The sequence below is a fragment of the Calliopsis andreniformis genome, chromosome 3, assembly GCF_051401765.1.
Source record: "Calliopsis andreniformis isolate RMS-2024a chromosome 3, iyCalAndr_principal, whole genome shotgun sequence".
NCBI classification, from domain to species: Eukaryota; Metazoa; Arthropoda; class Insecta; order Hymenoptera; family Andrenidae; genus Calliopsis; species Calliopsis andreniformis.
Genome location: NC_135064.1, coordinates 15,624,901 through 15,637,168, shown reverse-complemented (window position 1 = coordinate 15,637,168; position 12,268 = coordinate 15,624,901). Strand labels below are relative to the sequence as shown.

At 29.1% G+C, this 12,268-nt stretch overlaps 3 protein-coding genes across 5 annotated transcripts; 2 read left to right on the top strand and 1 right to left on the bottom strand.

Moving 5' to 3' along the window:
* The first annotated feature begins 85 nt into the window (after nucleotides 1-85).
* LOC143177461 (zinc finger protein 277) lies at nucleotides 86-2,156 on the top strand. The gene is made up of 9 exons (XM_076375369.1): nucleotides 86-113; nucleotides 220-442; nucleotides 508-685; nucleotides 762-964; nucleotides 1,043-1,205; nucleotides 1,289-1,498; nucleotides 1,572-1,714; nucleotides 1,776-1,877; nucleotides 1,950-2,156. The coding sequence occupies exons 1-9, from the start codon at nucleotides 101-103 to the stop codon at nucleotides 1,960-1,962; spliced, it is 1,248 nt and encodes a 415-aa protein (XP_076231484.1). The 5' UTR covers nucleotides 86-100; the 3' UTR covers nucleotides 1,963-2,156.
* Nucleotides 2,157-2,481: 325 nt separating this feature from the next.
* Nucleotides 2,482-8,632, top strand: LOC143177458 (uncharacterized). 2 transcript variants are annotated; one of them, XM_076375367.1, is made up of 11 exons: nucleotides 2,482-2,597; nucleotides 2,663-2,851; nucleotides 2,948-3,010; nucleotides 3,074-3,221; nucleotides 3,326-3,512; nucleotides 3,576-3,726; nucleotides 3,831-4,020; nucleotides 4,088-4,281; nucleotides 4,358-4,503; nucleotides 4,592-4,739; nucleotides 5,007-5,143. In XM_076375367.1, exons 2-10 carry the CDS (start codon nucleotides 2,678-2,680, stop codon nucleotides 4,710-4,712), a joined length of 1,374 nt encoding a protein of 457 aa, XP_076231482.1. In that variant the 5' UTR covers nucleotides 2,482-2,597; nucleotides 2,663-2,677; the 3' UTR covers nucleotides 4,713-4,739; nucleotides 5,007-5,143. The 2 variants fall into 2 exon arrangements, with proteins under 2 accessions (XP_076231482.1, XP_076231481.1); XM_076375366.1 differs by lacking the exons at nucleotides 2,482-2,597; nucleotides 5,007-5,143 and adding an exon at nucleotides 8,477-8,632 and having other exon boundaries at nucleotides 2,678-2,851.
* Nucleotides 4,756-9,200, bottom strand: Mei-9 (DNA repair endonuclease XPF mei-9). 2 transcript variants are annotated; one of them, XM_076375363.1, is made up of 11 exons: nucleotides 8,903-9,200; nucleotides 8,691-8,815; nucleotides 8,444-8,560; nucleotides 8,216-8,372; nucleotides 7,979-8,046; nucleotides 7,725-7,904; nucleotides 7,450-7,630; nucleotides 7,214-7,366; nucleotides 7,014-7,127; nucleotides 6,801-6,949; nucleotides 4,756-6,727 (listed from the first exon to the last, which is right to left on the bottom strand). In XM_076375363.1, exons 1-11 carry the CDS (start codon nucleotides 8,930-8,932, stop codon nucleotides 4,993-4,995), a joined length of 3,009 nt encoding a protein of 1,002 aa, XP_076231478.1. In that variant the 5' UTR covers nucleotides 8,933-9,200; the 3' UTR covers nucleotides 4,756-4,992. The 2 variants fall into 2 exon arrangements, with proteins under 2 accessions (XP_076231478.1, XP_076231477.1); XM_076375362.1 differs by lacking the exons at nucleotides 8,444-8,560; nucleotides 8,691-8,815; nucleotides 8,903-9,200 and having other exon boundaries at nucleotides 7,979-8,152; nucleotides 8,228-8,364.
* Between the last annotated feature and the right edge of the window lie 3,068 nt (nucleotides 9,201-12,268).

Here is a 12,268-nt window from a genome sequence, read left to right as displayed (position 1 = left end):
CGTTTTGATATTTAACCTCTTCTGATATTTTAAATAGTAAAATTAAATTGTGTACACTAGTGAATTTAATTTATTAAATTTCTTTATAATTCCAATAGTTATGAATTTCAAAGGTACATTGTATATATTTTAATTAAAATTGTTTTTATGAATACTAGTTACATAAATTTATATGACTAAGTTTAGTTAGAAAATAATTTTTATATTATTATAATATAGGAAAGTATGATGATTTACTACATATAAATGATGTTTCTAATGAAAGTAACACTATATATAAATCTCAATTTGTGGGTTTAGACAATAAACCTTATTCTATAAAATGTCTTTTATGCGATATCAAATTTGTTCTTCCTGAAAATGAGAAAGATCTTTTAACTCACATATTTAAAGAGCATCGTTTAGTAATAGGAGATGTTTGGAAGATTGCTAGTTTAAAAAGGTTTGAATTTTTTCTATATGACTTGATTTATCAACATTAGAGTTCATAACAGATATTTATTATAGTTACATACATTATTGGAGTGTTAAATTTAAGGAAGAGCCATTCAGTAAATACTGTACAACACTTTTAATGGATTGTACACCTGATGGAAAACCAAGTAAAAATGAAATATATTTTTTACTCTCAGATTGCATCCCAGAAGATAAAACATTAAGAAATGAAATTCATACAGCTAAATTGGTATTTACTTAATGTATATAACTTTTATAAACTTCTATTACATATCAACAAATTAATTTATTTTTTATTTTTTAAGGAATGGGTTTTATCAGAACAAACCAAAGAAAGGACAGATACTAACTTTAAACGTGGTTGTATTTTTTGTAGAATAGAAGTTTCAGGATTGCGTATTGCATATGTAAAACATTTAGCACAAAAACATAATCTATATTTGGGAAAGCCAGACAATTTAGTTTTCATAGATGAATTTTTAGATAAAATTCAAACTACCATTGAAAAGTAAGATATTTAAAGCATATTTTAGACAAATATGTTTCATTTAAATACTTACTACATTTACAAATATTTGCTTTTCAGTTTGATATGTATATATTGTGAAAAATTATTCAAAGATCGGACAGCATTAAAAGAGCATATGCGTAAAAAACTTCACAAACGCATAAATCCTAACAACAAGGAATATGATAAATTTTATATAAATAATTATTTGGAACCTGGAAGAACATGGCGACAGAAGGAGGTATTTCATTATTAAAAATGTTTAATAATAAAATAATACAATAGAAGATGTAACTATCTTATTGCAATTTTTAATATATTTAGACGAATTTAAGAGAAAATGATGAGGTAGACCAAAATAGTGACAATGAAGATGAAGAAACTTGGTCTGACTGGAATGATGAAAGCATTGATATAACATGTTTATTTTGCAATTACAGTAATAAACACTTTCATCTTGTTCTTGCACATATGAAAACAGATCATGATTTTGATTTCAAAATTGCATCTAAAGATTTAACATTTTATCAAAAAGTGAGTTTTATATTTAAAGTGATAAATATTATATTTGATAAATAAAGTTTTAAATGTTATAATTTTAAAATAGGTAAAAATAGTGAATTATATAAGGAGACAAATGCAGGTACAACATTGTATGTTTTGTGAAACAAAAATGGACAATGTATTGGAGCACATGAAGCAACAAAATCACTTCAAAATACCCATACAAAAAGTTTGGGATCAACCAGAGTCAGTAATTCACACAACATTGAGTGATTACATTTTTTTTATTAATACTATAAAATTTCAGGTTTTATTTTCCTTTGTGTGAAAATGATTCCTTCTTGTATAACTTGGATACTAGTAGTAGCAGCGATGAGGAAAGCGATATTGAAAATACTGTGGAAGCAATGTATGTTGACCTTACGTAACAAATATTTTCTCAATTTAATATAAACATAATATCAAAATTACTTATTTTCAGGAAGAATTTATGAGCAACTTTATTGTAATTGGTAACGAAAATAAAATATTTGTGTCTTTTAGAACATGCTAATCTAGTATATATGTACATACATGAAATTTTTTGTTAAAGAATAGATATTTTCATTTTATAAAAAAGTGTTGTATATAAATATTCACAAAAAGTTATGTAACGTAAGAATTTTAATTAGGAATAAATACAAGAGGATAAAGAAAATAGTGATTAAATTATCAACACTATATGTATGGGACAATTCTTATATCATAAATGTGAATATAGCTTTTAAATAGTGTTTTATCTTTATTCATATTTAATTGTACATATTTTTATATCAAGTTACTGCTTGAAAAAAATATTAAAAAGAAAATTAAAATTGATTACATGTAAAAGAATGCAGAATAAGGTTGAAAGTAGATTGTTAAAGAAGCACTGTTGCCTAAGTTTTAAAGACAATGATTGTATTAGAATTAAAGTAGTTGGCATTATAAATACAGTTGCTTTCCAAAAGGCTAGAATATGTGCAGAAAAGTTACATCAACATTTGCCATTTAAATTTTTGTCACCACAACTTATAGAAATGTTTCAATTAGATTGGCACGAATACATTCAAAAAACGAAAAGGGTAATGGATTATTATCTTTGTAGCCAGTTAAGTATATTATAATTACTACTGATACGTTTCCACTTATAATGTGGGTACAATTATATTTTAGAAAATTGGAGGTAAAATGTGGATATTAAGACGAACTGTAGCTGTTTTTATAAATGATGAATTTCTTGGCGACGACTTAGATTTTTTATGTTACATAAGTGAGTCTTATATTTTTAATTTACCTATTGGAATAGAATATTATGAAAATCTTGCCACAGAACGATGTAAGCGATTTATGGAAAAATCTAAGGTAAACTTTGCAATTCATGAATTATTTCACTGTTTATTTGTGCAATATTATAATGCATTATAAATCACAGAATAATATGATGTTATTAAATTGTAGAGAAAGTATGTTTATTTTACGTTTACTATAGATGGTTCTATGATTGGTTCATTTGTCTTTATGGTAAGAATTTACATCATCATTACATAACATATATCTACTGAATTTAATTTTGTATTGATTTAGTTATATTCCGATTTGTTACCATTCACTTGTCAACACTTTTTAAATCTTTGTACTGGATTTGATGAAGCAACAAAAAATTATACAGATTCTTACTATGTAAATAAATATGTGCATCGTATAGTAAAAAATGGATGGATACAATGTGGAGGTAACATCCAATGTTCCTTAAATAACTGTTACTGTGTTTAGTGAAATTCTTATTATTGTGGTCCAATTTTAATTGTAAATTATGTAAATATTTATTTATTGTAGGTTCTGAATTATCTTCAGTTCAGAATTCTTATAATGTTTCTATAATACCTGATGAGTCATATTGTATTCCTCACGATCGTCGTGGAGTCCTTTCAATGGCTAATGAGGGAAAACATTATAATGAATCTCAGTTTTTTATTTGTTTAAAATCTAATCCTTGGATGAACTATTATTATGTTGCTTTTGGGTAAGATAATTAGTTCAAAATGTAATTATAATGTAGATGTTAATTGCCACTATATGTACAAAGACAACTCGTGGATGGTGCTAGAACTTTAAATAAATTAGAGAACATTACAACATCTTATGAACATCCTACAAAACAAATAGTAATTTCACATTGTGGAGAATACATTTTTGGAGACGAATCTAAAATGGAAACAGAATCAAAAATTTTCCTTGTAAGTATAATTATTGCTATGAATCATTAATTTCCTAATTGTAATTGACTTCATTACATTTTAGTATTTAGTTTGATTGTGTTTAACCGATTTTTTAATTTTAGAAACATGAGCCACCAGAAAGCATTGAAGGCGAAGATACAAGATATATTCCTAGTGCATTTGACTTTTATTCTATCACACCATGGCTTGAAAATATTGCAGATAAAATAGATGTTCGTGATACAGCTTCAGTGTTATTAGCAGAACGATACTTGAGTGGTCTTTATTGTCTCTCAACTGACTATTTAGCAGGTACTTGGAAATACTGATTTATTTATAATAGTTATATTTATACATGTAATTTTGCTGGTTTTTATAGGAATGGATATGCGCTTGTATGAAGTGATTCGTCCAATTGCTAGAGATAAGTATGATACCGCAACTGCATCCATGCTTCGCGAATTATTAATGAAATTTCACCCTGATGCAATGACTGAACAAGAAAAATTACTGCTGACATCAGATGTGTCTAAAATTATCTTAGCATATATTTTTTACCATAGAGATACTGAGGTAAATTTAAAATTGGAAGTACCCAAACTTTTATCAAACTATTAAATAAGTAATATTAAATTAATAATTTATCTAGTTTTGTATGAAACACATATCACCTGACACTTGTGGAGTTATACATAAAATATTAGAAATTGCACACCAAATAGCACTGAAAGCTGTTGCACGAACTAAACAGGAGTCATCAGTTTCACGTAAATGTGGAAATTTGAAAGTTCCAAAGTATGACATTTGAGTTTTCCATAAAAAAAAAGAGAAATATTAAATGAATATGTTCTTAATAATATTTTTATTCTTTTGAAAATTGTAGAATATTTGAGGTGAAACAAGTTGGAGACATTCTAATCTCAGAAGCTTGTATATCATTATTACAAGACATATTAACTGAAGCTATACTATATTTGATAAGATCTCTTGATATGCAAGAATAAAAAAAATAAAAAATTCACATGTTATAGGTATGTATCCTCACAGTATAACTGTGACAATTTTGTATTACTATATGAAAAAGTTTTTTTGTTGTAAATTATTATATTAAATTTTTAATAAATTACAACAGATGAAAATATTTTTTATATTTTATGAAACATTATACATGCAAAATTCTTCTTATATCACGGTAACTCTTAATATACGACACATTGATTTTAAGTTTAAAAAAACAATTTAAATAATTAATATGTTTGAAAACAATATATCTCATTCACATTATTATTTAATTTTAGAAAACAGTCTTTTCCCACGACCTCTAGATGCAGTTTTCTTACCATTTGTTTTTGTCTTTTCTTCGGCTGGAGAACATTTTTCGTGAAACGCATTGTACAACATTTGTGCTTCATATTTATTTTCGATCATTTCTGCAATTTCTTCTTTTGTAAGTTCATTAAGGTGATCTAATGATTGTCCTTTGCTTAGAATTGCTTGTAAATTTTTTGTGGTAACACCTGGTAGTCTGGCAACAAAATCTTGAATACGTGTATTATATTTTTCTATCGCTACTTGCTTATTCTCTTCCATTCCAATTTGAGCAGCCTTAATTACATCTGGTTGATCTCTTCCTTGTTTTAATTCTTCAAATAATTGAGCTGTCGCATGAGGTCCAGGCGACCATACAAGCTTTAATCGAGGGAAATGTAAAGTTAACAATTGGAGTTTTGAAGTTATAAACATGTTTTGTACATCTTTACTAGCATAATAATATCCTTGAAAGCAGAATGGTTTATTTGGATCAAATTCTATTAAAAGCATTGGTTTAGCATAATATCTTGTCATGGAAATAGCTTGATTGTATAATCTGCCACTGTTTAAAGATCCAATTAAATCTGAAATACTTTTTCTTTCAACACAAATTTCTGGCGATAAGATATAGTCGCCAACCTGTAATGTTACAGGATCAATTTTCATTCCTCGTGTATAAAGTATAGCAGGCAATTCACTTCTAAATTCTCTCATGTCAACTATTATTGTATCAGAAGTTTCAGGTTTAGTTGGTAGTCCACCTTTTCGTGTGTTTTCCGTAACATCTGTATCGTTTTGTACTTCAAGACTTAAGCAATCCTTAGTTTTACCATCTTGATCTTCAGGGATGACCATTGTAGTTTTACTATTAATTAATGTATGGAACGCTTCCTTTTCCCGTCGCAATGCTGTAAGATATTCTTGTTCTTCTACAGAATCTCCATAAATTAAAAAATATATTTTCAAGTCTATTGATGGATTATTGTTTTGGAAAACTTCAATTTGTCGGACAGCTGAAATATCAGCAAAGTACATGATGATATTACTTGGCATATGCTCTGCTAAAGCACGTTGCAATGCCATTGGATCTCCATTTTTTTTTAAAGACTGTATTAAAATAATAGGCGCACTTGTTGTTATGTTAGTTAAGTCTAAGTCTGCAATTTGTGAGCAATCTTCAAATAAAGTCTGATTTTTGTTTTCCTCTGAGGAATCAGATTGACTTGCTTCATTAACTTTTTGAGTTAACACATAAGCGTCTTGTTCTTCATCTGTATCATCCTTAGTTTTCTCCTCAGATGTAGGCTCTTTTTCTACATTTTTCTCATTTGTTTTTTGCTTTTCTGTATGAGATAATTTCTTCATTGCTTCATAACGTAAATATTCATTAGGACCCATAGTTAAGTAGTTCCGTAACTGATAACATATGTTACGATCATGTACTACAATGAGAATCTTTTCAGGATCTCCATTTTCCGCCTTTTTACACTGATGCTGAATTTCAGATAACACTTCCGATAAAGCTGTCCATTTTGGATTTGCTTCTGGCTTCAATTCATCCTTTTCATTGTAAACTCGATTCCTTGCATTCTTGAATAAAGTATCCACAGAATCTAACATCAACCAACTGCTTTTTACCGCATATTCCATAGTGCGTAAACGGTTTAACATTGAATAAAATGATACACAATCCTCGTATGTTAAACACCTACACATTTTTATTTATTTTTGTTATTAACAAGGAAGTTATTTATCATTATTTCATGTGTATAAATACTTACGCGAGGAGTGCTCGTAATGTTTTTAAATCAGATAATAATTGTTTTGAAGTAGAACTAAGTTGATGCCACATAGGATCTAATTGCGATTGTAGCTGCTTATGGAATTTTTTAGCTATTGCATTTTCAACAGTTAATTCGTCTAAATCTAACTGTAACAAGAAATTTCAAATGAGTTTTGTGCACTTTGATATGTAAATAATATTTTATACTTACATATTTATTAAGTCTTTTAAGTTCTTTTATAACATAGTTCATTATATCAAGCAAAGCAGTTTGAATGTTCACCATTTTTGGTGTAATCTTAACATGTAGTTCGATAACTTCAGGCTAGATAACAAAACGTTCAATATCATCTTTAGTTTAACATTTGTATTGTGTTATATGACTAATTAATAATTATGGAGTATAATTACCTTGTGTTGGCTTAAACTATTATTTACAAGTGTATGAAAACGTGGCCATAAATATAATTTTTTGACAAACAAAGCTTTCATTACGCGTTCCACCTGCATATATCCAACAGTGAATGCTAACGCAGAACTAGTAAATGCTTTGATAAATCCAGTCTATAAAAATTATTAAATCAGCAATAATAATATTTTATAGAATACTGTATAAATACTCATTATTTTTGCTTTTCTATACATACCTTATTATTTTGCCTATATAAACGTAGAGCAAATGCTGCTTGATATGAATTTAAAATATTGTGTGCTCTATATACAAGAATTCCAGTAACTAAGTTCAATGGAACTCTGTTTTTTAATAAATCTACAACAAGAATTGGACCTGACATAAATAAGACCCCACCTTCAAGATACATTAATTCCCTACAATAATTTAAAATGCAGCTTTAGAAATCAAAATTTTTACTTAAGGACGAATATTTTTGAAATGATTGAAGATAAACTTTTCAATACAAACCTTTCATCAGCAGAGCATTCAGAAGTTACAACACGTGGTAACTGTTTTAATCCAAGATTTTTTAATATATCAATAAAGTATTCTTCATCATGATTAGTAGTCCCCAGGACTATAACCAAGTTTCCCGGATCTATATAGGCTCTTAATACATTTGCAAATACAGTTTCTATGCCAAGTCCCCTTAAATAATAAGAATTATAGTGATACAGATATTTCATAATTTATAGATAACAAAAGGGAGAAAAGATATTTACTTTGCAACAACTACAAGTCCATCCTCATGAAGTATTTCTAAGAACATTTGATTCTCGTACTCTAACATGATTAATTAAAAGTATTCTATACTACTACATACATCAGAATAAGATGATTAATAGGTAATCTAAAAGATACCATATAATAGACGTTGAAATCGAAGTAGTTTGTTTCTGAAATAAGAATTTATTATAAGAAATTATATAGGGACAATTTACACTCATATAATTTTGCTTTTTGACACATACCTCATTCTCATAATTTTTATGAATGTCTGTACTTCTTTCGTAAGATATATTCTCTGTATCTGTTGTTTCATACACTAAAAGAATGTATGTGCTATTTTCATGTGATGGATGTCCATAAACTCCTATACTAACTGGTCTTTTAAAACTAAAATTTATATCCAAATTACAATTGAGTTATTGCTTCTAATTTATTACATTGAATTATTTTTAATATACCTGTCAGGAATAAGAATAATATCCTCTCCACAGGTAGCAGACTGAAGACAATATTGATCAGGCTCATAGGTTGGTTTTGTTATTATTTGTGAAGCATATAAATCTGCATCACCAGTTCTATTGAGCGTTACATGTAAGAAATAAGCGTATCCTTAGTACCTTGTACGATTTATACAAAGTTATGTTCACACTAATGAAATATAAAACACCAATAGTTAAAATAATATGATTTTAGTAATTCACTTACTCTGACGTTAATATTATTTTAATAAAACCTTCGTAGGTTAAACTATAATATTTATATGAACCTCCTGCAACTTCATCAGTTATATAATGTAATAATTTATCTCTAAATGCTAGGACATAAGGTATCTGTTGAAACAAAAGTATTCAATTACAATATAATATATAAAAAGGGTTAAAGGTACGTTACAACAAGTATGTTAAGAATTTTCTTACCAAAATGATGAAGACAAATATATCCTTCATATTATAGTATATTTTAACATGATCGATATGCAGTAATTACGTATTTTATTTTATGTCCTCGCTAATTATCACCCAGGTGAAGTATAACGCATTAACCTTTCATGTACACACATATGCAGTGTTTTAATAACACTACAAAATAAAGTTATGATTACAATAATATTATTAAAATAAATCAATTACCAGTTAATCTAATTTATTACAGCAGAGGAACACATAATAAAAATATAATAGAAAACATTTTACATTGAAACGTTCACGTCCGTCTATTTGCGTTCATACATTTAAATTTAAGGTTACCCGGATGAGCTTACATTAAATACATGTATACTTTTCTAAATAATATACATGTATGTATGATTTCATAAGTATATTATGATGTAAATGCACGTAAATATGTATATTCATTTTACGTTATTTACGTAATGTTTGGCAAGTGTAAGAACGAAATTATCAATTATGTATTTAAGTACAGTAACTTATATCTATACTATTATAGTGTTACGGAAAGATTTTTCACGTATGCTATTCTAATAAACCAAAAATCAAAATTTCTATACTTTTCTTTTCATTAGAATTTTATTGCTTTCCAAAAGTACATACAGCCATTCTTTTAGCTATTTTCAAATAGTAAATAACAGGTATTTCTACCTTATCGATTAGATGGCGCGTCATATCTATTCACATTTATTTGAAAAATATGTCAACCGGAAACCGTTTCTAAGTGCATTAAATTCTATTATTGCATAATATTAATAAACATTTAAAAAATAATTCCTTACAATTAGTTAAACATTTGATTTTAATTTAATTGAAATGTATAGAAATTTTTTAGAAACAGATTAGAAAAAAAAGGAAACATTAAATTTGACTTTTAAAGTTTTACGTAGTGAATTGGCGCAATTCTGTTCATTTCCGGAAACTATTGTGCGCGGTTTTCCTATAAAATTATTTGCTCCGTAAAAAACGCGTTAGATGATTTTAAAAATCTGTCAAATCAAGTTTAATTGTAGTAAGGCTATAGTAGATATGCTGTTGGAGTATGGACGTAATAATTTTGTGAGTAATTTTGGCAAAATATTAATTATTTCACATCTCAATCTCAGGGCATACATCCATTGATGGCACACGATATGTAATATTATATTATTCGAAAAATAATCGAATTTGCAATCGGCCTCTCAATTCTAAAATGCTTCCTAACCCGTTACAAATATTGACAAATATTCTATTTGTGGAAATAGGGAATTTGTACATGTCGTAGCGTATCTTCGAAATTTTGAAATTGTGAATCTCTAGCGTCAGATTAAATTAAATATTTACTATATTTTGCATAATAAACGTACGCTATATATTTCGTTAATAGGATAAAATGATGTTTTAGATCGCTATTCAAAGTAATCATACGTTAAATAAATTTTTACATAAAATGCAATTGTAGTATTGTATTTGATACATCTTCAAGATGGCGACAATGCTGTTACCCAATAATATACGAATATTGAATACTGAATTAGGAAAAAGCTTTCTATTATCTTTCTGTTTTTCAAATGCTAAATTGAACTAACAATTGTAATATACATATGTAGTAGATACATCATTTTCGCGCGAAGTAGTCTTTCTACCTCACGCCCCCATTAAATTAATTATAAAATTTATCCGTATGAATACATTGTTCGAATAACCTACGACAATGTTTAGCGCGTATCAAAGCTCTCGTTTAAAGACCCCTTGGGTACTCGCACCTAAATAACTCTTCATAATCAAGCACGATATCCGGTGCATCACTATTAGGAAACGAGGTATAATAATTACCGTTTTGTAATGGAAATGGGACGACATAATGACACATCAAGGAAATTAGTAACTCATCTCACCTACATAAAATTTGTGTTCATAATCATGTCATTGATATATTTTGTATAACTTTATTTAAGGATTGAAAATCTATCATACTTATGAATTCTACTTTAAATAACAGTAGACTAAAAAAAGTTGCTTTTCTATTTCTATTCCATATTTTTTTTAATTGACACGATATGTAAATAATTTTATTCAATTTTGCAAATAGTTTACTTCGTCTCTATAGACTCCATAAATGAAGCAATTTCGATCATGTTTTTATATTGCAAAAAGATACACACGTGTATTTTACATTGCCCAACTAACGTTATCAGAATGCATTAAATTAGAAGGTCGTCACCGTGTACACGTTGTTTACTACCATTGGTACTGGTCCATCGAATTGCTACGCGGTTACCTCGATTCCGCCAGTGCAATAGGATCGGCTGGCACTTTTTCCTCCATCGATATAAGCTACCAGACCGGTAACAGTCTCTCCTTCTCGTAGGGTGTAAACAGGGCCTATGACGAGCCAGCAACCAGAGGGAAGAGGGGGTGTGCGGTAGCGCGGGCGAGAGTGTCAGTTAAGGACTGTTGTCTAGCAATGTGTACGTTGCCTTATCAGCGATGGGAGCAATACTCTTTTGTTCCATAGTAACTATTTAGAAATTAGATCGATCATTTCACTGGTGGCTTAATCTTGCAAAGCGTTTCAAGTAAACTATTATCTAGACTGTAAATGATCAAAATTCTTTTATTGCTAAATACTTCCTAGATAGCATACGTCTTGAAGACGTCTATTTTATGTCCATTTTCTGCTTGAACGTCTCAGGACATAATTTGAACGTTTTAAAAACATTCGATAACGTACCTCTTAAAGATTTACGAAATTTTGTTTATGTCTTAAAGACACACTATTTTTTGTCTGACCGTTCCATGAATATCTTTGAAGACGTTTTTTGGTCATTTTTAGAACTTTACTGGATGCCTTTAAGACGTTTTTAAGACGCTTTGTTCTGCATGGATGTGAAAAAATTTCAAACCTACTTCTGAAAAGTTTTTCAGTCTGTTTCGCATTAAAAATCGATATCAGAATATTTAGAAACATCGTCCACAAAAAGATACAATATTTTTTCTATCTTTTTCTATTATTGTTTTCTGAAATATAATATTGTTACAGAATATATGTTACCATGAAACCACGTCCGTGAGGAGGGACATCTATGAAGTCCCTTGCACATTAAGAATCGCCATGGGTTCGACCCCATCGCTAAGCGGCGTACATGTGTGCACGCGCTCCCTCGCGCGAGGTGGATCGAGCCTAAGGGTGGCAGAGTGGTAGGGATGACGGCGGCTGGAAGGGAGAACGGTGGAGGGTCAAAAAATGTGTAGGTGCGCGCGCAGCCGCTTTGTCTCTGTTGGTTGCGCACGGCGGTGGGGGGCTAGACGGACCACGAGGGGCCACAGGGGTCCGTGAGCGGACCATGGCGGACC